We start from the raw sequence: 27,756 nt of genomic DNA, 5'->3' as shown, positions 1-27,756 counted from the left end.
CAGAAGGGGGCTCCAGGCGAGGAACCGCATGTGAGAGACACTGGGAGGGGAGCCACTGATGCCAGGATGCGCACGCCCCAGGTGGCCCCTGGCTGGGGAGACGTACAGGCGCCCTTGCTTGCTTGAGTGTTTTACTTTTTTCCACTGTTGCATTATTTTGTTTTCTAGTGTTACCCACTGTGGGAGGGGGACAGACTAGGGAGGAAAGGCCAGGACTGGGGGAAGCAGGATCACAAGTCAGGGATTTGGGGGTCCTGTTGACAGCTGGTCTCATGGCCCATGTGCAAGGACTGGACTCTCCCCCAGTGAATCCCAACTTGTCCCTCTCTGAGGATCATACTCCCTAACACAGGCCACTCCAGCCATGGCCTCAGTCCTGGTAGATCAGTGTCTGCATTTTTTGTTTATTATTATTGTTGCTGTTGTTACTAGTTTTTTTTTTTTTTTTTTTTTTTGGTTTTTTTTGGAAGGTATTTCTGCTCCTGCCTAGAGACCATAAGGTTTCTTAGAGCTAGAGCTGGTGGAATCATGTGATTTCCCCTGCCTCTGCCTCCTGAGTGCTGGGACTAAAGGCATGTGCCACCATGCCCGGTAGTTGTTGCTAGTTTTGAGTGCTGGGGATGGAACCCAGGACCTTTTGCATCTAGGCAAATACTCCATCACTGAGCTACAACTCCAGCCCTGGGTTTTTTTGTTTTGTTTTGTTTTGTTTTTGAGATCGGTTCTCCCTGTAGCCCCAGCTGTCCTGGAACTCACTATGTAGACCGGGCTGGCCTTGAACTCACAGAGATCCACCTGCCTTAGCCTCCCGAGTGCTGGGATTAAAGGCATACAACACCACACCTGGCCAGCCCTGGGGTTTTTAAGGCAAGGTCTCTCACTTTGTAGCCCAGGCTGGTCTAGAACTCACTATGTAGCCCCAGCTGTCCTCAAACTCTTGATCTTCCACCTTCCGAGTGCTGGGATTATAGGCATGAGCCACCGCTCCCAATTCCCACATTTGTGTTTCCTTTAAAAAAATATTTTATTTATTATGCTTTTATGTATATGAGTGTATTGACTGCATGTGTGTAAGTGCACCTGTGTTGTGCAGTGTCTACGGAGATCAGAAGAGGAACTGGAGTTATGGACAGTTGTTAGCTGCCATGTGGGTGCTGGGAATCGAACCCACGTCTTCTGCAAGAACACCCAATGCTCTTAATCACTGAGCCATCTCTCCAGCCCCATTTGTGTTTCTTTTATCTTTAACCCTGGCTGCACTGGGGGTACATGTGTGTGTACCCCAGTATAATCACATATTGGCCTGAAGGCAAGTGGGACCATCTGAGTCCAGACTTTGTGTTGAGGCACTCGGAAGGGGAGGGGAGGTGTGCCTGCTGCCTTGGGCCAGGGTGACCCCCATCTCTCTGGTTGATCACAGGGGCCTTCAAGCTCTATGACTTGGATAACGATGGCTACATCACCAGAAATGAAATGCTGGACATAGTGGATGCCATTTACCAGATGGTGGTAAGTCCTTGAGAGATGGCAGGGAAGTCATCAGAGGATGGGGGCCTAAGACGATGTGAGAGGAGGCCATGACAGTTGTGACCCGCGGGGTCCAGGGGAACCTCCAGAGCCACTCCCCTGCCTGTGGACCATGTGGGCCAGCCAAGGACTACCAGATAAACGGCCCTGGATGTCTCCACCTGGGGGTCAGGCAGGGGGTTAAGTAGGTAGTGGGGCTGGGGTGGCTGAACTGTTCCTTTGAAAAGTGGCAGGGCTGGAGAACGGGAGAGAGGTGGTCCTCATAGGTACCCAGCCCAGGGTGGCGAGGCAGCGGTCCAACCAAGAGTCGAAAGGCCAGAGCGCCAGCCCAGCCACATCCACCAACCCTTGTGTGTGCTGTCCTTCACAGGGGAACACTGTGGAGCTCCCAGAAGAGGAGAACACGCCAGAGAAGAGGGTGGACCGGATCTTCGCCATGATGGACAAGGTGAGATGGGGGCAAGGACCCTGGGCCTGCCCTTTTCCACTGACCCTTGGGAGACTGCTTCAGGCCAGTCAGCCCGGTGTCACACCCTGCAGCCAGCAGCCATTTCCATCATATGTCTAGGCTGTCTATTAAGTTTGGTCGACTGGTTCCCTGTAATTAACCGGGGCTCTTGGCCTTTGCTTTTCTGTCCTGGACCCTTTTGGAGTTCTGCAGAGCTCTATGACTGTTAGAATAACAGTCATGAGTGTATAACATAATCCTTACCATGAAAAGGGACCTAAGTTTAAGAATGCAGCTCTCAAGGTGTCTTTTAAAAAGAATCTGTGAGGTGGCACCCTGAGCCTTTTTATTTACTCACTAAACCATAAAATGATGCTAGGTGGGGCCGGGGTGGGGCTTCGCCGCAGAGTGCTTGCCTAGCCTGAGGAGTTCCATCCCCAGCACCGCACAAGCGAAAAAGTCGCAGTAGGCCAAACCACCCATCCTGTCGGAGCTTTGATATTCGCCGCAGCTCTTGGGGCTGCCATCAGGTTTACCTGCAGGGGACAGCTGCAGCTCTGGTTCAGGGAATGAAATACTGCTTTCTAGGGGCTGGAGAGATGGCTCAGCGGTTAAGAGCACTGGCTGCTCTTGCAGAGAGGACCCGAGTTCGATTCCCCTTACCCACAGCAGCTAACAGCTGTCCATAACTCCAGTTTGAGGGGATCCTATGCCCTTTTCTGACATCTGTGGGCATTGCATGACACTAATGCACTTACATACATGCAGGTAATACACTCATACACATTAAAAAATATATGTAAAAAGAAATACCTTCTCGTGTGTGTGTGTGTGTGTGTGTGTGTGTGTGTGTACTACTGAACATGTACATGTGTGGAGGCCAGTGTCTTCCTCTATCACGTTCTGCCTTATTTTTATTTATTTATTTTTTTTATAACTTTCACAATAGTCTTTCTATGTAGCTCTGGCTGTCCTGGAACTCACTATGTAGACCAGGCTGGCTTGGAACTCACAGAGATCCTCCTGCCTCTGTGCGGATTAAAGGTGAGCATGCCAGCCCCTCTCCACCTCAGTTTTTGAGGCGAGGTCTTTCACTGAGCCTGGAGCTCACTGATTCAGCTAGACTGGCTAGCCATTGAGCCCTAGAGATCCCCCTATCCCTGCCTCTGCCTGCAGCTCTGGGGTTACAGGCCTACATGCCTGGCTTTTACTTAGGTGCTGGGGGTCGGACTGAGGTCTTCATGCCTGCAGAGCAAGCCCTTCACCCGCTGCGCCATCCCCCTGGCCTCTCTTTTCTTGGCTGCAGAACTGTGACTCCCTCTTTTCTGATGGTGTTGAGGATTACATCAGAGCCTCAAATGCAAAAAGCCCGTGCCCTGCTCCTGAGCTATACCCCCAACCTGAAACATATTTTTCAGACTAAAATAACTTTGAATTACTTGGGAATTTGAAATCATGGGGTGAAGAAAGAGCTCTGCTAGCCTTTATGAGAATACAAACCTCGGTTCCTGAGGGCTTCTGAATGCCTGCTGGCTGGTACCCAGCAGGTACTCAGGCTTGCCCAGAAAGCACTGAGCTCTTAATTAAGAGGGGGAGATTAGCACATAGGAGGGGCAGACCTGGACTCCTGGTGTCCTCAAAAGATTTCTACACCCAGTGCAGAAGCAGAGGCAGCCCTCATGTGGTATGACCCCATATTGATTCTTGCCAAGGCTGTGCACCTGTAAGTCCTCCTTAGTCACACCCTGTTTTGGGAAACAAGACAGATCCTGGAGTCCAACTTACAGGTGTGGCTGTCCCATTCATCAGCTGTGGGACTCTGGGTAGGTGACCCTGGACCGGTGTCCTCATCTACCCTCTTTATAGGGCCTGAGGATTCAAAGGCTCTGGCACACACAGTGCTTCACAGGTGCAGGCTCTAAGCCACTGCGAGATTGGCCTTTTAGGGCTGTGTGGTGCCTGTCAGGCTGGGCAGTGCCTGGCATTAACTCTGGAAGATCAGTGAGTGGTGCCAAGGCCTTTAGGGGTGGAGAGCCAGGCTCAGCCTCCCTTCCTGAAGATACAGTCAAAGTGCCTTTGTGCCTTGCATGTTTCCAATTGAGCTCCATCCCAGGCCTCCCAGGACCTGATGTGGCCTGCTCCAGGGATGGCTTAACTGCCCTTCTAAAAGAGACCCCAAGAAGATGCTTTGAGGGTTGACCACCATTTATGGGACATGTGTGCATGTGTGCATGCAACCCAGAAGTTGACCTTGGATATCCTCCCTCAGAAGCCATCCAATCCAACCCAACCCAACCCAACCCAACCCAACCACCAACCCAATCCAACCAAACCCAACCCAACCCAACCCAACCAAACCAAACCAAACCAAACCAAACCATGCCTTTAATCCTAACCCTTGGGTGGTGGAGGCAGAGGCTGGCAGATCTCTGAGAATTCGAGACCAGCCTGGTCTACATACTGAGTTCTAGGCAGGCTGAGACTAGGGAGATCCTGTCAAACAAAAACAAAAACAAACAAAGCAAAGAAGCCATCCACCTTGTTGTTTTTAAAGATTTATATGTGTGTGTGTGTGAATGTGTGAATGTGAATGCTTCTAAAAGAAGCCATCCACCTTGTTGTTTTTAAAGATTTATATGTGTGTGTGTGTGTGTGTGAATGTGTGAATGTGAATGCTTCTGTGTGCCCACAGAGGCCAGAAGAGGGTGTTGGACTCTCTGGAGCTATATAGTTACTGGCAACTGCTTGACATGGCTGCTGGGAACAGAGTTGTCCTCTGCAGTAGCCAGTCCTCTGAACCACTGATTCATCCCCCGCTTTGTTTTTTTTTTTTTTTTTGGGGGGGGGGCTTTTTTAAACAGGGCCTCCTCAAAGCCCCGGCTATTCTTGAAATCAGTATGTATAGCAGGCTGGCCTTGAACTCACAGAGACCCGCCTGCCTCTGCCTCCTGAGAGCTGGGATTAAAGGCATGCACCACCATGCCTGGCCCCAGTTTGGTTTTTAAAAAAATATTTTATTATTTTTATCTTATGTATATAAGTGCTTTGCCTACATATATGTAAGTGCACCTGTGTCATGCAGTGCCCACAGAGATCAGAAGAGGGCATCGGATCCCGTGGAACTGGAGTTACGCATGGTTGTTAGCTGCCATGTGAGTGCTGGGAATGGAACCCAGGGCTCATCTTTTTATTTTTTTTTTTGAGAAAGTATCTCTCACTGGGACTTGGGGCCTGCTAATTCTATTAGGCTGACTGGCCAGTGAGCCTCAAGGCTCCTCCTGTATCTGCCTTCCCAGGGCTGAGCTTACAAGCGCCTGCCACCATGTCTGACAGTTTTACACACATGCTGGGGATTGAACACAGGTCCTCGTGCTTGCATGGCAACCACTTTACTGACTGAACCATCCCCCTAAGTCCTGGGATTTTTTTTTTTTAAGATGAGCATTGAACTAGGACCTCCCTTGCGCACTCTACCACTGAGCTATACTCCCAACTGTGTAACTTTTTATTTTGAGACTGGGTCTTTCTAAGTTTCTCAAGTTGGCCTTGAATGTACTCTATAACCCAGGTCTTGAATTGACAGGCCTTCTGCTTGGGTCTCCCAGGTGGCTGAGATTACAGGCCTACACCACCAGGCCCAGCTCATTTGGGGGAAATTAATAGCAGTAAAAATACAGAATGGGTATGAACTGGTGTAGCCACTTGGCTGATGAAAAACTGGGAGCTGGGGGTGGCTTAGGTTGGCATGCGTGGGCCTCATTTCCCAGGCCTGCCATGTGCCTCTCCTAGGTCCCCAGATGGAACCAGAGGCCCAGAGGGGTGGATCAGGTCTAGGGTCACTGGCCAGCAAGTACCAGGTGTGTCCCATGTTGCCTTCAGTCCTCCTCTGAGAGCCCTACTCCACTCAGGAAGTTCTTGAGACCAGTCCAGGGCGGGCTTGGCTGGAGATGCCTGTCCTAGACGCGGAGCCCCTACTTTGAACCATTTCTCTGCTTCCAGAATGCGGATGGGAAGCTGACGCTGCAGGAGTTTCAGGAAGGTTCCAAGGCTGACCCCTCCATTGTGCAGGCACTGTCTCTCTACGATGGGCTGGTATAGTCCAGGCCCTGAGCTGGGGTGAGTGGGAGGGGCCTCAGGATGGGGGTGGGCGTGGGGGTGTGTGGGCAACTGACTCTCTGCATTTTGGGGGTGCTTGGGAGGTCTGTCCACCTGGAAGGGAGCCCAGGGTATGTGTCATTTTTATATACCCAGATTCAGCCTCTGGTTTGCTTGAAAATAAGTTTCCCTGGGCTGAAGACACAGTTAGCAGTCAGGGCCAGGGGACTGGGAAGGCAGCATACCCTGCACCCTATAGAACTGCCTGTCAAAGGCTGAGATCCATTTTGAGCTTCTATTAATATTACTTAAAGTTTTTAAAAAAATCTTATTTTATGAGTATGAGTGTTATGCCTGCATGTGTGTAAGTGCATCTGTGTCGTGCAGTACCCATAGAGGACAGAAGAGGGTGTCGGATCCCCTGGAACTGGAGTTATAGACAATTGTTAGCTGCCATGTGGGTGCTGGGATTTGAACCCAGGTCTTCTGTAAGAGCAGCACGTGCTCTTAACTGCTGAGACATCTCTCCAGCCCCAGTATTACTTTTTAATAAAATATTTATTTTATTTTTATTTATGTGTATATGTATGTGTCTGCCGTGTATGTGGGGGTGCCATTGGAGGCCAGAAGAGGGTGTCTGATCACCTTGGAACTGAAGATATAGGTGGTTGTGAGTCACCTGAGGTGGGTGCTGGGAACGAAACCCAGGTCCTCTGCAAGAGCAATAAGCACTCTGAATGCTGAACTATCTCTTCAGCCCCTCCATTAAATATTACTTTACACAAAGCCAAGCTTGGTGGCACATGCCTTTAACCCCAGCACTTAGGAGGCAGAGGCAGACAGATAGATCTCTGTAAGATTGAAGCCATCCTTGTCTACGTAACAAATTCCAGTCCAGCTGAGCCTACAGAGAGACCCTGTCTCAACAAACAAACAAAATATTGCTTTACATAGATGTAAGCATCGATTCTAATGTCTCACATTGACAAGACAATGAAATTGATGTTTACAAAGAAAACATCATTGAAAATAAATGTGATGAATTAAAAAGCTTACTTTAAAAACCTTCCTAGCTGACCTAGACAGTCACAGTGAATACTTTAGCGGCCAGAGTTCTCTTTCATTTTATATATTTTGAGTGTGTGCTCAGGAGCATGTGCCCATGCCTTGGCACAGGTATGGAGAACGAGCTGCTGTGGTCTTCCCAGCTCTGTCCCATAACAGAAAGAGTCCTACTCTGCCCCGGAAACCTGGCCCTGACTGAGATTTTCTCACCCTGAGAAGCACGCTGGACGCTGTGTCTTTTCCTTCAGGAGTTTGTTTTTCTGTGTGCGTGCACGAGTGCACGTGCTCGTGCATGCACACCTGTACGTACATGTGTGGAGACACAGGTTAACTCTGGGTGTCTTCCTCTATCGCGCTCCACCTTAGTCACTGAGCCCAGAACGCACCACTAAGGCTGGACTGCTGGCCGGCGAGCCCCAGTTGGGGTTACCAGCACACGCACCCCGCTCAGCTTTTTCACGGGGGTGCTAGGGATCACACTTGGATCTTTATGCATGTATGGCAGGCATTTTATCAACTGAGCTATCTTCCAAGCCCCAAATAAATTGTTTTTCTTAAATTTCTGGAAGTAACCAATGACATTAAAAAAGAATGTATCACTGTGAATTTCTGGCTTTGAATGTATCTGATGAGCTTTTTACCAGCAGATGCAATGCTGTGTGGAATATTCTTTGACATGAGTCACATCTTAGTCAGAGCTTCTAGGTGGGTGTGGAGACTCATGCCTGCCATCCCAGCACTCAGGAGGCTGAGGGAGGAAGATAGCTTTGGGTTCAAGGCCAGCCTGGGCAACAGTGTGAGATCCTGTCTCAAAACAACAGCAGCGGGAACAAAAGGTTCTGGAATGTCTAGAGATAGAGAGGCCTTGAGCTGCAGCGAACAGTGCGGAGAAGTCGGCAGAGCCAGAGCAGGTAAAGAGGGCACAGGAAGGGCAGCCCAAAGGGAGGCCGCACTGGGGCACTGGCCTCTCTAGCAACTGCCCTGTCCTATCCCCCCCTTTACCCCTGACCATAGTGGCCTGCCAGCTCTCACCCAGTGGGGACTTCCTTCTTCCTCTACGGCTACCTCCTTCCTGCCAGTCAGTTCTCATCCCTAAGAGAGAAACCAGATTGGCCCAGATAAGGGTCTCAGATCCTCACAGATCAGGAAGCTGAAGTCCATTGGGACAGGTTCCCTCTGCTGTGCAGTCAAGAGGCTGAGAGGACGTGTGACATGGACACAGCTGTGAGGCTGGTGACAGGGATGGTTCTGTGGATGACACAGATTGTAACATACATGAGGACACCCTATGTACTTGAAAAAAATCATTGAGGGATAAACTCACATTGTAGAAAAGCAGCCATTTTAAATGTGTAGCCCAGGCTGGGCTCGAACTCATGATCCTCCTGCCTCTTCAGCATAGTCTACTGGCGTGCATCACCACAACTGGCAAAAAGCAACCGTTTTAAAGTTGGTCGTTCAGCCAGGCCAGGCCTGTCGTCCAGCCTAGCAAGGAGGCTAAGGCTGGAGGCTCTTGAGTTCAAGGCCTGTGTGGGGTACAGAGTAAGTTCAAGGTCTGCTTGGGGCAATTGAATGAGAACCTGTATCAATGATTTAAAAAAATGTATATATAATCTCATATATATGGAGAGTGAAAGCTAGTGATGTTGCAGTGGTAGAGTACATGAAAGGCTCTGGGTTGTATGTACATACACACACACACACACGCACACACACACACACACACACAGAGACCAAACAGTATAGGAGTACTTAGTACATTCACAAAGTTATGCAACCACCACCTCTCCCTGGTTCTAACAGATTGGCCCTCTCTAAAATCAAACTCCACACCCAGCTTCTTCCCACCAGCCCTGCCGGCCAGTCTGCTTTGTCTTTTTGGATCTGCCTCTTTTGAGTGTGGCCTTTTGAGTCTGTCTTCTCTCCCTTAGCATGTTTCCCAGGTCTACCCATGTTGTAGCGTGTGCCACAACTTCATTCCTTGATGTTTGTTTGTTTGAGACAACATCTCACTGTGTAGCCGAGACTGGTCTCAAACTCACTACAATCCTACTACCTCAGTCTCTCAAATGCTGGGATTATAGGTACGCACCCCCACGCCTGGTTCCATTCCTTTTTATGACTAGATGACTCCATTGAGTGGATCTACCACTATTGTTTAGCTGCTCACCTGCCTATAGAAAGTTGGTCTAACTTTTGGCTGTTGTGTTCAGTACTGCTGCATATAACTAGAAATATTTATTTGCTTTTTTTTTTTTTTTTGGAGACAGGGTTTTGTGTTGCCCAGGCTAGCCTCCAACTCAATATGTAGCTCAGGTATGAAAACATACCGTCCTGCCTCTACTCCCATCAAGTGTTGGGATTACAGGTGTGCACCACCATGCTCAGTTTTATGTGGTACTGGGAACCAAGCTAAGGGTTTTGTGAATGCTAGGCAAGCACTCTACCAGCTGACCTACAGCCCTTACCTGTGTGCTTGATTTTGATGGAGCTGGGGATGGAATCTAGGGCCTTGTGTACATGCTACGCAACACTCTACCACCGAGCCTCATCCTCAGCCATATATATATTTGCTATCTGGGACCCTCCCCTTTCCTGATCTTGGTGGTGCTGTGGTGAGCATCTAATTTCTTTCTTAGGGCTAAGTTTGTTGTCACCCACCCAGTGGGTGAGTCAGAGGTCACGCACAGGCCCTGAACCCCACCTTACCTACCTTCTAATTGTAAGGCTTTTAAACTTTTTCCATTTGTGACCCCCTTTTTACTGAGAAATGTTTACACAATTCTGGGTATTTAGATATATAAAGTAAGCACACACCTCAAAGATGTACTGATAATAAATTATAAAGAAATGTACTTGAAAAGCAATTGTATGGTTTACATATAATTTCACCATTAAGACCAAAGTGAATTTGCATATGAATGAAATGGGCTGTTTTTCTGTTGTTGTTGTTGTTGTGTTTTCTTTTTGAGACAGGGTCTCCCTGCAGCCCCAGCTGGCCTGGAATTTACTATGTAGACCAGAACTCACAGAGATCTGCCAGCCTCTGCCTCCCAAGTGCTGGGATTAAAGGCATGCGCCACCACGCCCGTCGATGCTGTTTATTTTTGCATGAAGAATTAAATCATGGCTAAATAGCTGATACTCCAGGACACGGCATTGTCAGTATTTTTGAGAATTAATGGATATTTTGATTTTATAATCCTCAGTACTGAGAACACAGCTTTACATAAGTACATAGTACGGAACAGCCCAAGTATGTTTGGGGAAATACCAGAGATTATTGAAAATTCTGTCCTAATCCCAGGCCAAAATTAATTTAATAATTAAAAAAAATACAAACTCTGGTCACCCACTCAAAGAACAGCTTAAAAAATTTAAAATGTATTCCTGGACAATTTCATATGTGTATGTAATGCGGGCTTTTTTATTTTCTGTCACTTTTTTGTTTTGTTTTGTTTTGTATAGCTCTAGCTGGCCTGGAGCTGGCTATGTAGACCAGGATGCCCTCGAATTCACAGAGACCTGCTTGCCTCTGCCTCCTGAGTGCTGGATTAAAGGTGTGTGCCACCATGCCTGAACATTTAATGTGTTCTGATTATATTCACCTCTTTTATCTCCTCCTCCCTCTGGAACCCTTCTTCTTCTAAACAAGTCTTTGTTTTTGGATTTATTTTTATTTTATGTATATGAATGTTCTGCTTGCTTGTGTAAGTACATACACCACATGCATGCAATTCCTATGGAGGCCAGAAGAGGGCATTGGATTCCCCTGGCACTGGAGTTACAGATGGTTGTTAGCTGCCATGTGAATGCTGGGAATCAAACCCAGATCCTCTGCAAGAGCAGCCAGTGCTCTTAACTGCTGAGCCATCTCTCCAGCCCCTTCAACAAGTATTTAGTATCTTTTTTTTTCTTTTAAATGACCCACTAAGTTTAGTTAGGGTTGCTTGCATAAACATGGATGTGGGGTTATTTACTGGAGCCCAACTGAAGAAGTGACTCCCCCACCCCCAGCAGCCATTGGCCAGCCAATAACTCCTCAGCTAGGGATGGGACCTCAAACAGCAATTTTAAAATGAAGCATTCTAAACCATGTTTCCATATGAGCAGAAAACTTTGTATAGACAATAAAACCACAGTTCATCGCACACATGCGTCAAACCCGAGATGTTTCGGGCAACGTTTGCTCGTGTTGTATGGCATGATGCCACCAAGTTCACAGGTTGTGTTTAGGAGCAAGGGTGCACTGAAGTCACATGATGCAACACGGGCAAGCACAGGGGCCAGCACCCCCAGAAACGCCTTGGATTCATGATGTGTTTAATTCTGAATTACTTTTGGGTCACTGTGTCTTGGAAGCCTTCCACTGTGGTTAAGTTTCTCACTGTCTCCACCTTCAGAGGACCTGGGTTCAGTTCCCAGCACCCACATGGCAGCTAACGACCTTCCATAACTTCAGTTCCAGGGGCCCTGACACCTTCTCTGGCTTCTGCAGGCATTGCACGCACTTATATACTTACAGGCAAAGCCCTCATATACATTAAAATAAAAAGAAGCTGGGCCCTCAGGGACCTGCCCTCTGTTTGGGTCTTAACACATCCTGCCTTTCTGTCTTGTAGATGTCTGGGAACCACTTGCCTCTTCCTGTGCCATGAGGCCACCGCAGCCTGACACCTCCCCTGTGCCCACCCAGCCTTCTTCCTCATCCACACACAGCCGGCTGCCCTTGAGCCTCCAGGCCCCGGCTCTCTTTCCCCCTGCCCTGCACCCACCTGCCGCCTGAAGCCACTGGCTTCAATTGTCAACAACCTCTGCTTGTCCGAAACAACGACAAACCGAAATGGAAAAGGCTCCAGCCCTCTGCAAAACTAAGGACTCGGCTGCCCTGCTCCGGCAGCCGCCCCGTCCCTCCTGCTCTCCTGCGTGTGTGTATTCATTTCTTTATTTCAAATGGACATTGTGAAACAAACAACCTTCTGTTATAGAAGATACTGACCAGAAGGCCTCTTCCTGGTCCCCTGCGGCGGTGGCTGGGGGCCGGGGCTGCCTGGTGAGCGCTGTCCCAGCCCAGCCTTTTGCAGCGAGGCCATCAGCAGGCAAGGATGGTTGGTAATTGGTGGCCCATGTGATCACTAACAGTATTGTGTGTTTTGTGGGGAAAGTGAGTTTTTTTTTTTTACTCATATATAATCGATACCTTTTTATTTATTGGTTGTTAACTATTGCTGCTGCCTCGTGTGTCCAAAGCTCCCAGGACTCTGGGCTTCCGTTTACATGTGCATACCCTCACTACCTGCCCACCTCATTTGGGAGGATGGTGGCCTGCAGCGGCCAAGAAGCCAAAAACCCTCTTTTTTCTCTCTTTTATGCAGATACTGTGTTCCACATTTGGAGAGGGGAAGGTGGGCATTCCTGAACGGTTAGTGTGCTGTTCCCACCCTCTTCCCCTTTGCTGATGCCCTGTCATCCCTACCTCTCTCCTCTGCCCTCTTTGGGTCCATAACATTTTTTTTCAAGGACATATGAGGCATTTTTTTGATTGGCAACTCTTGCTCTGGTGTTCGAAGCAGTGAGAAAATGGGGAGCCTTGTCCCAAGAATAGAAGCCGGGAAAAAGGCATCAGCACGCAGTGGAGAGTATGGAGTCGTTTTCTCCGAAAACATCTGGCAGAAGTAACGAGGCCTCTGTTTCCTTGTTGCGGAGGGGTGCGAGTACCCCTGAACCCATCTGTTGCTTTCCTGCCTCTATCTACCTTTAGCAGTAGGCTATGTGGGTTTTTCCTTTGCTAGGATGTTGGGGGGAGGGGAATGAGAGGAGGGACCCAGGACAGGTTCCTTGATCTTGAGGGCCACATCCAGAGTCAGGAATGGCCCTACAGCTGTCACCGGGACTATCAGGCAACCCTGGACAGGAGGTGAGGAGCCCGAGGCTGAGTTAGCTCTGTGATTCTGAATAATTCTTTGCTTTCTCTGGGCCTCAGCAGAGGGTCAGCAGAGTGGCAGGCCTGGTGGTAGTTCCTGAAGGCCACCTTCCATGCCATCACTGTCTGATTCTTGGTCTGGAGCTCAGGCTCTTGCATTTGTGACACTGCTCTGTGGTTGCATTTGCCAGGCTCTGGGTTGTCTGAGTGACAGCATGGCCCTGATTTGGTCCCTGAGCACAGTCCTCTGTTGCCTGAGTGTGGGGTCTGCTCAGAGGCTGGCTGTGTTTGGTAGCGCCCCCTTGCGCCTCCCTTTAGTGTTCCCTAGACTCTTAAGCTCCTTTTAGCCTAGAACTCATTCTCGCCCTGGGAAGGTTTCCCAGGCATTCATTGCTGAGAACCTGGTCTGGACCCACAGCTCTTACTTCTACTTTGTAAAGTACACAGCCTCTCTGCTCACCCTTGAGAGGGGAAAACAGCCCCTGATTTCTGTTCTGCTCTGAATCTTTTGATCTCCATTCACTTCTGGGAGGCCAGAATCTCCCCTGCCAATCACCCTTGGGTGAGCAGCCTTCCCCCAGATGGATGACCTCCATAAAGAGGTAGCTCTGTCCTGCCTGTCCATTTCTTTGGGGTGAGATGCTCAGTCAGCTCTGAGAAGGCCCCTTGCTTGTGTGGAGCCCACTGCCCCCCTCCCCCCGATCTCACAGGGCCGCACTTGCACAGGCAACTTTCTTGGAGGCCCCTTTGGTCAGCTTCTGGCTCAGTCACTGGCTCAGGAAGACGAGTTCTCACCACTGATGGCTACAGGGCCTCAGCCTGGCTGTAACAGGGCCCCTAGGAGATTGGTGGTTGTGGTGATTTAGGGTGGAGAAGATGAGAGCAGGCCTTTCTTGGACCTCTGGAGCCGCAGATGCCCTCTCTGTTAGCAGCTGTCTGGGAGCATTGAGACCCCGTGACTCCTGGCTGAGGACTGTAGGGTTAAGCACAGAACCCCTCAGCTGAGGCATCCACTGAGTGGTCTGTGGGCCTGGCCTTCCTCCCAACATCTTGATCTTTTGGTTTGCAGCCTCCAGTTTGGATTTTGGTCTTTAAAGATTATGTCCTTGGGCACTGCAGCCCTATATGTCCTGGGCCCAAACCTTGGGCACTGAGATGGGCCTGGGCTGCCTTCTTCAGACACTGGTCGCTTTTATTTAACGTTGCATACTGACTGACTTTTCTTTCACCAGCCTTTAGCTGTGGTACACAGCTCACCCAGAATCTGAGGCCAGGCCCCTCGTGAGCAGCCCGATGCCCCACCCCATCTGATGCTGCTCTCTTTGGAGGGTCTAGCCTGTGAGGCCAGGCTTCTGGGCCCTCCGCAGACCCTCCTTCCTGGGGCCAGGGACCAGCTTCAGGTGGCCTGCTGTGGTCCCATCTCTTCTTCCCAGTATCTGCTCCCCACTTTGTGTTGATGGTGACTTAGGAGAGCGTCATGACTTTCAGATAGTTAATCAGGTGACATTTAAAATAACATCAAATGACATCTCTTCCCTGAGTGCTTTGCAGTTTGACAGTCGATTTCTTAGGAAGGTGCACCTGGGATTTCGAGGACATTGTCTCTTCAAGGGGATGGTGGGGTGTGAGGTGCCTGGGGATCCCCAGCATCTCTCCAGAGAAAGCCCCCCCCCTTGGCCAAGTGGAAAGCTACCATGTTCCTTCCCAGTGTATTTATGAGATTGAAGGATGCACAGGGACGCCCCCTGGTGGTGATGATCTGCAGTGACACCTGGGGGCTTTGCAGGTGCTGGGATTGGAGGGGGCTGTGATTCCAGAGGGCCCTGGGCCCCCAGCCCCACGTTATTGGCAGCAGTCCCCCACCTGCCCCTTTGCTACATAATCAGACTGGCAAGGTAATTAACAGAATAACACAGTGGGAAGCCTTTCCCTCCCTCTTTTTTTTTTTTTTTTTTTAAATATCTGCGGAATAAACCCAATGGTTAATTTTTGAATGAATAAAAGGCTTTTGTTGAATAAACAGCTGGTCCCACCTTCTGTCTTGGTATTAGGTTCAGGCTCTGTCTGCTCTCTAGGGTGGTGGGGGGCAACACCAGTACCCTTCCCCACCTCACTCCCCAACAAACTCAGTTCCCAAATTCTGTGGAACTTGGGCGACCAGTTCTCTTCATTAGATGAGTTTTTCCCTGTCTCAGATGGGAGGTTGGCACCTCGGAGGGGTGTCGTGAGGGCTGACTGAATGTGACAACCAGAGTTCCTTTCAGAGATGATGGGTTGGTGCCCATCAGAGTGGTCTGAGTTGTTAGTGCTGCATCTGGGTCCTTCAGCTTTGGAAAGAATTTTGGGTAACTTGCAAAAACAAATCCCAGAAAGGCAGTGTGTTCTGGCTGTGGTTGTCTGTGTCCTCTCCTGCTTGCCTTCACACCACTCCTGAAGTCTCATTTTGGGGTGCTGCCCTGTCTGTGTCTTGGGGGGAAGGGAGGCCCTCACCTGGTGGTGTGGGCCAGGGGTGATGGGCTTTGTTGTATGTCCAGGCCTCCTCCCTGCTCCCTGTATGTCGTCTGTGTCTGGCCAATTAAACATGCTTCCTGGACCTGTCCTCACCTCCCTGTGTGGGCCTGGTGCTTTGTTTCTGTGTTTCCGTCTGCTTCAGGTTTCTTCCTTCTAGGACAAGCCTGACTGACTGGGTGTGGCCTGTCCAGGGCTGCCAAGAGAAACCCCACCCCATTCGAGGCAAGGACTGCAGACAAGTGACTGAATTGGCAAGTGACTGAACCTAGGGGTTGCAGCTGCTTTATAAATGTGTGAATTAGCAGGTCAAGGCTTGCAGGTCTGAGAGTCAGGTGTTAGAAGCTCTGCAGGTGAGCAGGCCCCCCTCCCCGATGGGCTACCCTTTCACCCACCTCTGCTCCAGATACAAGGTCTTCCCCATGGTCACAACCAGTCTGGCTCAGGACCGGGCATCTCACAGGTGCAAAAGTGCTATCCCAGTGAATGAAGGATTAGCCTGCTTCCTGGGCCAGGGGAAGTGGCACATACCGATGATACAGGGGAAATCGGGGTCCTCTCTTGGCGTTCTTAGCCTCATTAATAAAGTAATTTAAGAAGAATCAACTTCAGGGGCTGAAGAGATGGCTCAGTTAAGAGCACTGGCTGCTCTTGCAGAGGCTGCAGGTTCAGCTCCCAGCACCCACCCACATTGCAGCTCACAACCATCAATAACTCCAGTTCCAGGGGATCCGATGCCCTCTTCTGGCCTCTGTGGGCATTGTATGACTTAACATATATGCGGGCAAAACACTTATACACATTAAATAAAAATAAATTAATTAAAAAAAAGAATGGACTCCAGTGGAATCTTAAGGACAACTTTTTTAGAGTTTAAAAGGAAACCCCTCAAGGCAGGTAAGCTGTAAATCTCAGCAGCTGCCAGGAGGAGGGTCATGGAGGGGAGAAAGAAAAAGCCAGGCTAGTTAAGTCAGTGTGGAGGTCAGACACATGGCAGACTAGCAGCCATGGGGGGGCGCGGGGGGGCTTTAGAGAAAGAGTAAGATGTCCAAAATGTTGGGGAAGCCCAGAGTGCTGGGGACAGTGTGCTTAGAGAGGAAAAGGAACAGTTACACTTTTCTGAGTAATTTGGAAATGCAGGCAGATGTACAAAGCTGCTTAGCAGGTACTGCACCAGGGGTCGGGATTCTGGGAAGGAAAAGTACGTTGTCTTATCAAGGACTAATTATTATGTCCATCTCTTTTTTAAAATTTTATTTAGCATTTTAATTTTATGTGATTGAATGTATTGCCCACATGTGTGTAAGTGCACCTGTATTGTGCAATGCTCGAGGAAGTCAGAAGAGGGTGTTGGATTTATATTCCCTGGAACTGGAGTTACAGATGGTTGTTAGCTGCCATGTGGGTGCTGGGAATTGAACCTGGGTCCTCTGCAAGAGCAGCCAGTGCTCTTAACAATTGAGCTATCTCTCCAGCCCTCTGTCTGTTTAGCATGGCTTAAGGTGAGCCTGCCTTCCTAGGGGTCCCTTGAACAAGTGAATGACCAGGCTCAACTGGAATGTTAGGTCTCCACTGGAACCAGTGATCCTATTCTCTTGATCAGAAGGCGTTTTCTCTTAACAGGCCTTTTGCTACTGGATCACCTAGAGCCCAAGAGGACATGCTATAGGGTACATCTGGTCAGAGCATCTCAAAGTGTGTTTCCCACAGCAGCACCAACCCAGCCTTGGAACGTACTAGAAATACTGCTTTCCGAGACCTTGGTCCAGCCTGTTTCCTCAGAACCCCTTAGAGTGGGAAGGAGTATATATAGTCACACCACCCCTCCTTTGTGCTAATAAACTCTGTGGGGTAGGCTTTAATAGCAGCACATGTATAAGACACCCAGGATCTGTGCTTGGAGGACTGGTTCCCAAGAGGGCCTAGGTCTTCAGGGACCGTTTCCGGGTAGAAGGTGGAGGTCATTTACACGTCCACACGACACTGCTTACTGTGGGTTAAGGCTTCATCCGGGACATTCCCTGCCCCTCAGCAGAGTGACTGAGAGGTCTGGGCTTTGCTGGGTACAGTAGCACCTGTGAGCCTTCCCCAAACTCACATGTGTGTACCGTGGCCCAGTACCTGCTAGAAACAAGCAGGGGAAGGCTGAGGGACGTGCCCAGTTTTGGAACGGTTTTAGTACATCATCGTAGGGAAGGCGTGGAGGAGGAGCACAAGGCCTCCTCACACTTCAGCAAGCCAGAAAAGAGAACTCAGACTGAACCAGAACAGGGTATAACTGTCAGGTCTAGTGACCTACTCCAGCCAGCCAGGCCACCACATGTCAGCTGCCACATGTCAACCGCCAGGTGTCAAAAGTTCCGAAACATCAAAACAGCAGCAGCAGGTGGGGACCAAGTGCTTAAATACATGAGCCAACGGGGGACATTTCCCACTCATATCATGTCCCTAAATGCTCAGGCACCAGCAGGCAGGCAGGGGAACAGAGAAGAGGGGGTGGTGGTGGGAGATGCTACAAGGCCCCTGCTGTGGTCACTTCCTCCCTGCCATCTTCCTGTGTTGGGTTTACTGCATCCTGCCTCCCCATTTCCGGTATGTCCCACAGTGCCACTGCATGGCTTCCATCTCTCCTGCCCTCTCTCCTTCCTGTCCAGGAAGAGCAGGCTCAGAAACCCTTATGGATCACCTGGCTGGAGCAGTGGACATGGAAAAAAGGTCTTGAAGGCCCCTGAGTTTAGGGAAAGTGAACTCATATACACACAGAGCCTAAGGGGACAGAGTCTGTGGGATAAAAGACTACATTTCCCAGCCTCCCTTGGAGGGACTGAGTGTGGCCATGTGATTCAGTTCCAACCAATGGAGTGAGAATAACACAACCAGCCAATCTTAGCTGCTGGGTCATGGCTGAACTACAGACTCCAAAACTAGCTTTTCTAGAAGGTCCCTAACCCTGTCACCACACCAATGCAAGGCTATTTACACCGAGACTCAAGAGAAATCTGATTAGGGCACCCTGGATCTATCAACATCCTGATTTAGATTCTCCCTAGTAGATTGTGTGGTGTTCTGGGTTAGTTTAAACAATCTGATGCTACATGCAAATATTTGCATCCAAATCAAGGAACATCACGTGACGCTGTGTGAGTAGTTTACAGGGAGAAGCCGAAAACTAACGAGTGTCCTCGGGTGGTGTCCACAGGTAAGAACAAAAGCCTGGAGTGCAGGTGTGGGCCATCCCAGTGCAGGCTCTTGACCACCGCCTTTGAGGCACCTGTGGCCTGGTTGAAGACACCGGCTACATATGTAGAAAGTTTACAAATCCCAGCCACAGATGGGTAGTGCCACCTGAATTACGCACACAGGGACTGGTTTGAGCTGTCCACCCCACATGCGGCCTCCGAGGATGCTTCCTGGAGAAGGGCCATACCTGCCCTTAAAGGATGTCAGGATCCAGGTGGGTGAAGAGAGTGGAAGGGGATTCCTAACGGAACAGCAAGGGCAAAATGCCGGGAAAGCAGCGTCAGCGGCCTCACTTAATTCACACAGGAGACAAGAGGTCACTTCGGACCCAGGTACTCTGAGCATAGAGCCCAGGGTTTCTCCTCTCTGCCTCTTAGTGTTACAGAGTTCGGGACCCCTGGGAAAAGACCACCAGACACCGGGTCAGATTTTAATTAAAAGTTTTACTCAAGTTAGCTTGGACTACAGTCCTTAACTTGAGAATAAGGACCGCAGCCCCGATGGAGTGGGGTGCTACCTTTTACAGCACAAACTCGTAAGGGGACTTTCCAGGTGGGGTTATCGAGCACACAAGGCAGGCAGTTGTCAATCATCTCATGACAGTTATACAATTGCAGGGTCCATGGTAGAGGGGTTTTGGGGATCACAGTTTTGATACCTTGTTTAAAAATCAGGTAAACTTTTTGAACAAACAAGCAGGGGCACAAGGAAAACTTATAGCAACCGAGTGGCGACATCACTCTGTGGAGCTTGCAGCTGCAAGGAGTTCGAGATCCCATTTCCTTTGGGACACAGCGATATGCAAGTTTACAGAAGCCAGAATGAGCAGGTAGAGACATCAGACCGGCTTTGCAAAACCTGCTTTTGTTCTCCTGTGGTCTTACTAGGAAGGCCAAATGATTTATGAGGACTGGGTCACTTACAAGAACTGGGGTTATTTAGCTCAGGGTTACTTCCTTAAGATGGAGTTTCCAAAATGGAGCCTCCCTGGCCAGCATATTGGGAGGCCTGTAAGAAGGTTCCTCTCTGTAACTCTGCCCATTTTAGCAATTAGAGGAATAACTATAATGACTTGACACTAACAGCTGATACTGCTGTGTACCAGGTTTTTTGCCTTAGCTCATTTAATCCTTATGGCAGCGCCCCCTGGAGCTGGAGCTAGTGTTACACCTACATGTTCTAATTAAATTTTTTTTTATTTCTTATTTTTGAGACAGGGTCTCCCTGTAGCTGCAGCTGACTGGAACTCGTTAAGTAGACTAGGCTGGCCTTGAGCTCACACAGATCCACCTGCCTCTGCCTCTGGAGTGCTTGGATTAAAGGCGTGTACCACCTTGCCTGGCTATACCTATATCTTATAGACAAGTCTACCTCTGTCTAATTTTGTAAGGAGTCCAGGAAAGCTGTCTTTGCCTTTGGTCTCTGCAGGTCTCTGGGGCCTGAGGAGATGGAATGAGGTCTTGGGGGGGGGTGCATGTCTAGTTGGTCCCAGGACTCACTTTGCACAGTCCCACTTGACAGAGGAACCACAGCCCTGTGTGCAGACTTCAGCTGACACTGCTGTGGTCGGTCACCTTCGAGCTCACAGCTGCTCTCAGTCCCTCCTCGTCCAAGGCTCAGCTGCCACTGACCTGTGTGCTGTGGCTATGGTGTTATTCTCAACCAGTCTCAGAGAGGTTGAGTGATTGGCCTAGGGTCACGCAGCTAATGGACAGCAGAGATGGGATTTGAGGCCAGGCCTGCTAGCCACATCGTTCTTGCTGTCTCTGTGACTCATCACCTTTGGCCTGATGTCCTCTCCCTGGGATTGCCTGGAGCTGGCACTTTCCAGAATCTGGAATTTTCCACCAGACTGTGGGACTGAGCCCTCCCATGATGAAATACTACTGTCCTAATGCAAAGCCAGGGCCGATGTATAGTCCCCAGAACCTCCAGAACCTGGTGGTATCCTGCTCTGGTTTGTTCAAGAAACAAAGGGACATGATAAAAACAGCCCTGCCCCCACCCTTTAAAATTTTAGCCCCTCTATTTATTTATTTATTTATTTATTTATTTATTTATTTATTTGGGGTGTGCCACAGTGCACACGTGGAAATCAGAGGCTAACTTTAACAGGAGTCCTCTCCTTCCACCACAGGGTCCTGGGAATTGAACGTAGGTTATCAAACTTGGTGACAATTGCCTTTACCCACTGAGCCACCAGCCCCCCATCCATTTTTATGTGTATATATGTGTAGTGTGTATGTGCATACCTGTGCCTGTGTGTGTATACTGTGTGTGTGTGTGTGTGTGTGTGTGTGTGTGTGTGTGTAGGCCTGAAGATGAAGTCAGGAGTCTTTCTCAATCACTGTCCACCTTACTCTTTGAGGTGGGGTCTATCAATCGAACCCAGAGTTCACTGATTCAGCTAGGCTAGCCTAGCTGCACACGCTGCAGACACCGTTTCCACATTCTAAACACCTGCTCGGCCTGCCAGGCCCACCCAGCACTCACATGGGTTCTGGGGATCCGATTTCCAGTCCTCACACTTGCTCAGCAAGCACTTTATCCACTAAACCATCTCTCCAGTCAAACCAGCCACTTTTGAGACCCTTAAGACCCACGAGAACTCAGCCCCAGCCTCTCTGTCCTGACCAGCCCTGTGCCTGGGCAGGGGATGGGTTTATCCCATGGGAAGGACTCTGATGGACCACCTGGCAGCTTGGGGAGGCAGGAAGTCCAAGGGCAGGGTGGGGCCTGGGAAAGGGCCTCTTGGAGTCTCTTGCGCATCAGGGCATCTCAAAGCCACACTTGCTGCTCCATTCCTCTATAAATCAGGATCACCCCCCGCCCCCCAAAAAAAACTTCTCATCGCTAGAGCATAGCTGGCAGCTGTCTCTCCCTCTGGAGCCCAGTCGTGGCTCCATCCCAGTCAGATTTGGGCTCTGAGGCAGTACATCCAGTGGAGCCCCGTGTCCTCACCTGGAACGTGCCTCGCCTGGCTGTCCACCGGCCTCAGGAACGTGATGTCCAGAGACCCTGAAAACAGAAGAGGTAAATGACATCGTGTTGGTCACTTTCCTGGTTGTTGTGACAAATTCCTGACAAGACAATGTAAGAAAACAAGGGTTTGGGGCCGAAGCGATGACTCAGCAGTTAAGAGCACCAGCTGCTTTTCCAGAGGACCTGAGTTCCCTGTCCAGCACTCACTTTGGTCGGCTCACAATTACATGTGACTCCAGCTGGATGCCCTCTGCTGGACTCTGTGGGTATCTGTACATATGTGGCAGACAGACAGACAGACAGACACACACACAAATAAAAATGGTAAATCTTTTTTTATATTTTATTATTTTTATTTTTTATGTGTATGAGTTGCATGTGTGTGAGTGCACCCATGTCGTGCAATGCCGCAGAGGCCAGAAGAGGGCTTCGGATTCCCCTGGAACTGGAGTTAATGACAGTTTGTAGCTGCCATGTGGGTGCTGGGAATCGAACCCGGGTCCTCTGCAAGAGCAGTCAGTGCTCTGAACTGCTGAGCCATCTCTCCAGCCCTGGGTATCCTGGAAACTCACAGAGATCTGCTTGCCTCTGCCTCCTATGCTGGGATTGAAGGCATGTGACACCACACCTGGTCTTAAGGAGAATTTAAAGTTTATTTTTATTTTGTGTCTATGTCTGCATGTATTCACCTGTGTTGTGCAATGCTTGCAGAGGTCAGAAGAGGGTGTTGGATCCCCTGGAACTGGAGTTATAGATGGTTGTTAGCTGCCATGTGGGTGCTGGGAACCGAATCCAGGTCCTCTGCAAGGGCAGCCATTGCTCTTAGCAGCTGAGCCATCTCTCCAGTTTCTAATTTTTTTTTTTTTTCTCTTTTTGAAGCAGGGTCTTCCTGTAGCCCCAGCTCTCCTGGAACTCACTATGTACACCAGTAGACCAGGCTGACCTTGAACTCACAGGGATCTGCCTGCCTCTGCCTCTCAAGTGCTGGGACTACAGGCGTGCGCCACCATGCCCCCAGCAAGGAGAAATTTTTAATGGTGTAGAAAAACTTTTATAGTGGAGTGTTGTAGCAGAGTGCAAATTATGTATATCAAAGCGCACATATATAAGTGTGTATTTATTTGTTTTAATTGTGTGTGTGTGTGTGTACATGTATATATGTGTGCTTGTGTGAGGTCAGAGGTGATGCCAGGGATCTCCTCTATCGCTTTTCTATTTGGGGTCCCTCACTGAACCTGGCGCTCACCGATTTGGATAGACTATCTGGCTAGCAAGCCCCATCTCTCTCCCCAGAGCCAGGTGCTCATTGCTGCATTCAGGTTTTACATGGGTGCTGGAGATCCAAACTCAGTTCCTCATGTCTATGTGGGAAACAGTTTTTCCCAGCTAAGTTATCTCCACAACTTGCAGGGTCATTTTTTTAATTACTTCTATTTTTTTTGCATACAGATGTATAAGTGTTTCAGGATCGTTTGTTGAAAAGATTATCTTTACTCTATTGAGTGGTCATTTTACTCTTTCCAAAAACATCTGACCATGACTATGGATGTCAGGACTGTGGGTGTCAGGACTGTGGGTGTCAGGACTGTGGGTGTGTTTGGGGGTTTCCTATTCTGTTCCATGCATCTGTAATTCTCTTTGTTGAGAACACTCTTTTGATAACCATGACTGTACAGTAACTCTGAAAACGAAGTGATGGAATTTCTCTTACTTTATTCTTGTGGTTTTTGGTATTTCAATTTCTTTGCTTTTTAGTATAAATTTCAGAATCAGTTTCTTTCTGCCTTTTTTCTTTTAGTTTTTTGCTTAAAAATTTATATTACATTTATTTGTGTGTGTGCGTGCATGTGTGTGTGTGTATGCACACATGCCATGGTGGGAGTGGGGAGGTCAAAGGTAATTTTCAGGTGGTGTTTCTCTCCTTCCACCATGTGGGTTCCAGCGATCAAACTCAGATCATCAGACTTGGCAGCAAGTGCCTTTATCTGCTGAACCTTGTAACCAGTCCTGTGAGATGTCTTTCTACAAAAGCTTCCTGAGGCTGGAGGGATGGCTCAGCAGTTAAGAGCACTGGCTGCTCTTGCAGAGGACCTGGGTTCAGTTCTTAGCACCCACATCAGGTGCCTCACAGTTGTTACTCTAGCCCCAGGGGATCCAACACCTCTTCTGGCCTCCTCAGGCATTGTATTCATGTGCACAGACCCACACAGACCCCCACACATACATAATTAAAAAAATAAAATCTTGGGGGCAGTAGAGATGGCTCAGTGGTTAAGAGTATGGTCTGCTCTTACAGAGGACCTGGCTTTAGTTCCCAGCACCCACATGGCACTGTCCATAACGCTAGTTCCAGGGGGGTCTGATGCCCTCTTCTGGACTGCATGGGTATTGCATGCATGTGGTGTACCTACATATTTGCAGGCAAAACACTCATACACATAAAATAAAAATAAATAAAAAAAACATAAAAAAATTAAAAAATAAGCTGGGCGTGGTGGTGGCACACGCCTTTAATCCCAGCACTCAGGAGGCAGAGGCAGGCGGATCTCTGTCAGTTCAAGGCCAGCCTGGTCTACATAGTGAGTTCCAGGACAGCTGGGCTACAGGGAGACCCTGTCTCAAAAAGACTGAAAAAAAAATTTTTTTTTTACATAAATAAAAAGCTTTCTGTATTTAAAAAAACTGAGATTGCATCAAATCTACAGATCAATGTTGGGGAAAAATGATATCTTTACTATTCATAAACATAGTATGTCTTTCCATATCTTTAGATTTTTCTTTTCTTTCTTGGGGAAATTTTGTAGGATTTCATAGTTTTCAGCATATATAGCCTGTAAATTTACATCTGTGCATCTTATTTGGGGGATTGATCATAAATGATATTGTTTTCATTTTAAAATTTTTCAATTATCCCTTACTGGCATGTAGAGAAAAGATCAGTTTTCTGTGTTGACTTTAATCCTGCCCCTTTGACAAATGTTCTTGCCGAATTTGAGTTTGCTTTGGGTCAATATGTTGGAATTTTTTACACTGATAATCAAACCATCTGAAGAGAGGGACAGTTCCCTTCCTTTCTTTCCCCACAGCCCTCTCCTCCTTGTGGCACTGACTAGACTTTAGGATGGTGCTGAGTAAGGGGTGCCGAGAGAGGCTATCCTGGCCTCATTTCCAGTCTGGGGCGCCGTGCTCAGCCCCTCACGGGCAAGCACACATTAGCTGTGGTGTCGGGGGTGGCTTTGCGGTTGCTGTTCATAGATGCACTGACCAGGTCGAGTCAGTTCCTTCACATTCCTATTTGCTGAGACTTTTTCATGCCTGGATGTCGACTTTGTCTACAGACATGACCATGTGGCTTTTCTTCTTCTGGCTACTCAGGGCTGATTATGTCTTCATACTGAACATACTTCCCTTCCTGGGGATAAACCTCACTTGGTTTTGCTGTTAACTTTCTTTTTCTATTTACAAGCTTGGTGTATTAATATTTTGATGAGATTTTTCGTATCTATGTTCATGAGAAATCTTGATCTTTGGTTTGGGTATGAGGTCATGCTGGAAGCATTCTTTTATTGGGTAGAGTTTTGTTCTTTTAAGTATTTGGTATAGTTCAGCAATAAGTCTCTGGGCATGGTATCTTCCTTTGGGGAAGACTTTAAAGCTACAAATATAGGGTTTTTTTTTTTTTTGGTCTTTTTGAGACAGAGTCTCTCTGTAGCCCCAGCTGTCCCGGAATTCACAATGTAGACCAGGGTGGCCTTGAACTCACAGAGATCTGCCTGCCTCTGCCTCCCAAGTGCTGGGATTAAAGGCATACACCACCACGCCCGGCTCTGCTTTTTTTTTGAGGCAGGGTCTCCCTTTAACTCCCACTGTCCTGGAAATAACAATGTAGGTCAAGCTGGCCTTGAATTCATAATGTAGATCAGGCTGGCCTTGAACTCACAGAGATCCGCCTGCCTTTGCCTCCCGAGTGCTGGGATTAAAGGCGTGTGCCACCATGGCCTAGCATTCTGCTTTTTTGTTTGATTTCTGAGACAGTGTCTCATTGTGTAGCCCAGGCTGGCCTTGAACTTGGAATAACCCTCCTGCCTCGGTCTCCTGGGTGCTGGATTTGGCATCATCATGCCCAGCTCGTTTTTCTGTTTCATTTTCCTTACTGGAAGAACAGTACATGCCCTTAACCACTGAACCTTCTCTCCATGCTTACCTGCATTTTTTTTTTTTTTAAAGCTCATAGCTATTAGAAGGAGGAACAAAAAACAAATTTGGAAGAGAGAGGAGAGCTAGAGGGAGGTGGAGAGGGGGAGGAATATGAGGTGGAAGCTGTGGAAGGCAGAGGCCTTCGGAAGGTAGATGTGTGTTGAAAGCTGAGGGCTGCGAGGTGTGACTTCTCCTTTGTTAGAGGAAATCCTCTGTATCTTCAGTGAAGACCAGCGGCCCCTCGGCTAGCCTCCTCTCCCTAGTTCCCTTTTGCTGTGATGACTCTCTGAGTGGGCCTGACGGTCAGATGGCGGCCAGGCTGTCATGTTCTGTGACCTCATTCGAGGAACACCCCACAGGAGCCCTGGCGGATGGGTGGGGTGGGCTTGCTCTCATTGCGGGTCTGGAAGGCACAGAACTCTCTTCCCTATGCCAGAAGAGAGAGACTTGGCAAGAATGGAGCTCCGAACTGGCATTCAGGGAACAATTTCAGGACTGAAGCATCATGTTCAAAGCAAATTGCTTCCTGTAAGAGCTGGTCATCAACTCCCTCAGTGAGTAGAGTTTTGGGGTTACATCAAAAAATACTTTTTCCCCCTTTTTCAAGTTCATGGAGCTAGGAAGAAACATTTGGGGTGGGGCCTTACTCAGAGATGTTTGGAAAGAAAGGGGAAAAAATGGCTCATCTCAAATCATCAATCTGCCCTTCCCACCCCCCTGTAATGGAGCTGTTAAAGGAAAGGCCCCGCTAACCATCAGCTCAGCTCTCCTCAGCAATAATGGAGAGCTTACTGGATGTCACGTCATTTCACGTCCTGTGCGTACTGCTTAGATTCAACCATCAACTTGACATAGCCTAGATTCACCTGGGCTTGTCTAAGGGGGAATGCAGTGACTGTTAATCTACACAGGAAGACACAGCTCACTGTGGGCAGCAGCATTCCTTAGCTGGGGCCCTGGGCTGTATAAGAATAGAGAAAGTGGGGCTGGAGAGATGGCTCAGTCATTAAGAACACTGGTTGTTCTTGCAGAAGACCTGGGTTCAAATCCCAGCACCCACATGGCAGCTAACAACTGTCTGTAACTCCGGTTCCAGGGGATCCGACAGCCTCTTCTGTCCTCTGCGGGCATTTGCACTTACCTACATGCAGGCAATACATGCATACACATAAAATAAAAATAATAAATAAAATATTAAAAAAAAGAGAAAGCTGGCAGCTCACAGGCACCGGTGAATTTGCTCTGCCCTGCTCTTACCTGTGCATGTTCTGTGACCAGCTGTCTCAAGTGCCTGCTTTGACATCCCTGAAGTGATGGACTGTGACCTGGAGTCATAATCCAAATAAAACCCTTCCTTTCTCTCCCATGCTGCATTTTCATCATGGTGTTAAACCACGGCAACAGAAATGAACGTATGACCGATGGGAGGGCTTACGCAGGACCTGACATAAGAAAGCTGGTCAAGGGCTGGTGTAAAGCACTTGTCTTGCAAGCCTGAGGATCTGAGTTTGATCTCCGAGAATCCACATTTCAACCAGCCAGCCTAGCCTAACCAGCGGGTCCCAGGCCAAAGAGAGACCCTCTCTCCGAAAACGAGGAGGATGCCTGAGGGACGGCAGCACAGACGGTCTTCTGGCCTTCATGTGTATGGGGACACACAGAACCAAAGGAAGGGAACTGGAGAGATGGCTCAGCAGTTAAGAGCACTGGCTGTTCTTGCCGAAGACCCAGGTTCAAATCCCAGCACCCACATGGCAGCTAACAACCACCC

At 48.8% G+C, this 27,756-nt stretch overlaps 1 protein-coding gene and 1 long non-coding RNA gene across 3 annotated transcripts in view; one reads left to right on the top strand and one right to left on the bottom strand.

Moving 5' to 3' along the window:
* Nucleotides 1-15,661, top strand: part of Ncs1 (neuronal calcium sensor 1) — a 57,157-nt gene extending 41,496 nt beyond the window's left edge. For both annotated transcript variants that reach the window (XM_008825862.2, XM_029560133.1), the window contains 4 exons: nucleotides 1,421-1,509; nucleotides 1,898-1,975; nucleotides 5,975-6,091; nucleotides 11,758-15,661. In XM_008825862.2, the coding sequence (XP_008824084.1) occupies nucleotides 1,421-1,509; nucleotides 1,898-1,975; nucleotides 5,975-6,073 (266 nt within the window). In that variant the 3' untranslated portion in view covers nucleotides 6,074-6,091; nucleotides 11,758-15,661. The remainder of the gene's footprint in view (nucleotides 1-1,420; nucleotides 1,510-1,897; nucleotides 1,976-5,974; nucleotides 6,092-11,757) is intronic.
* A 5,200-nt stretch (nucleotides 15,662-20,861) lies between these two features.
* The window catches only part of LOC115068666, a 7,461-nt gene continuing 566 nt past the window's right edge, over nucleotides 20,862-27,756 (bottom strand). Inside the window, exons 2-3 of the long non-coding RNA XR_003847995.1 lie at nucleotides 21,768-21,824; nucleotides 20,862-20,947 (exon numbers count right to left, since the gene is read on the bottom strand). This is a non-coding gene — a long non-coding RNA (uncharacterized LOC115068666). The remainder of the gene's footprint in view (nucleotides 20,948-21,767; nucleotides 21,825-27,756) is intronic.

The sequence above is a fragment of the Nannospalax galili genome, unplaced genomic scaffold, assembly GCF_000622305.1.
Source record: "Nannospalax galili isolate Female #2095 unplaced genomic scaffold, S.galili_v1.0 scaffold290, whole genome shotgun sequence".
NCBI classification, from domain to species: Eukaryota; Metazoa; Chordata; class Mammalia; order Rodentia; family Spalacidae; genus Nannospalax; species Nannospalax galili.
The sequence above is the reverse complement of the archived record's forward strand: the minus strand, read 5'-3'. Positions and strand labels throughout refer to the sequence as shown.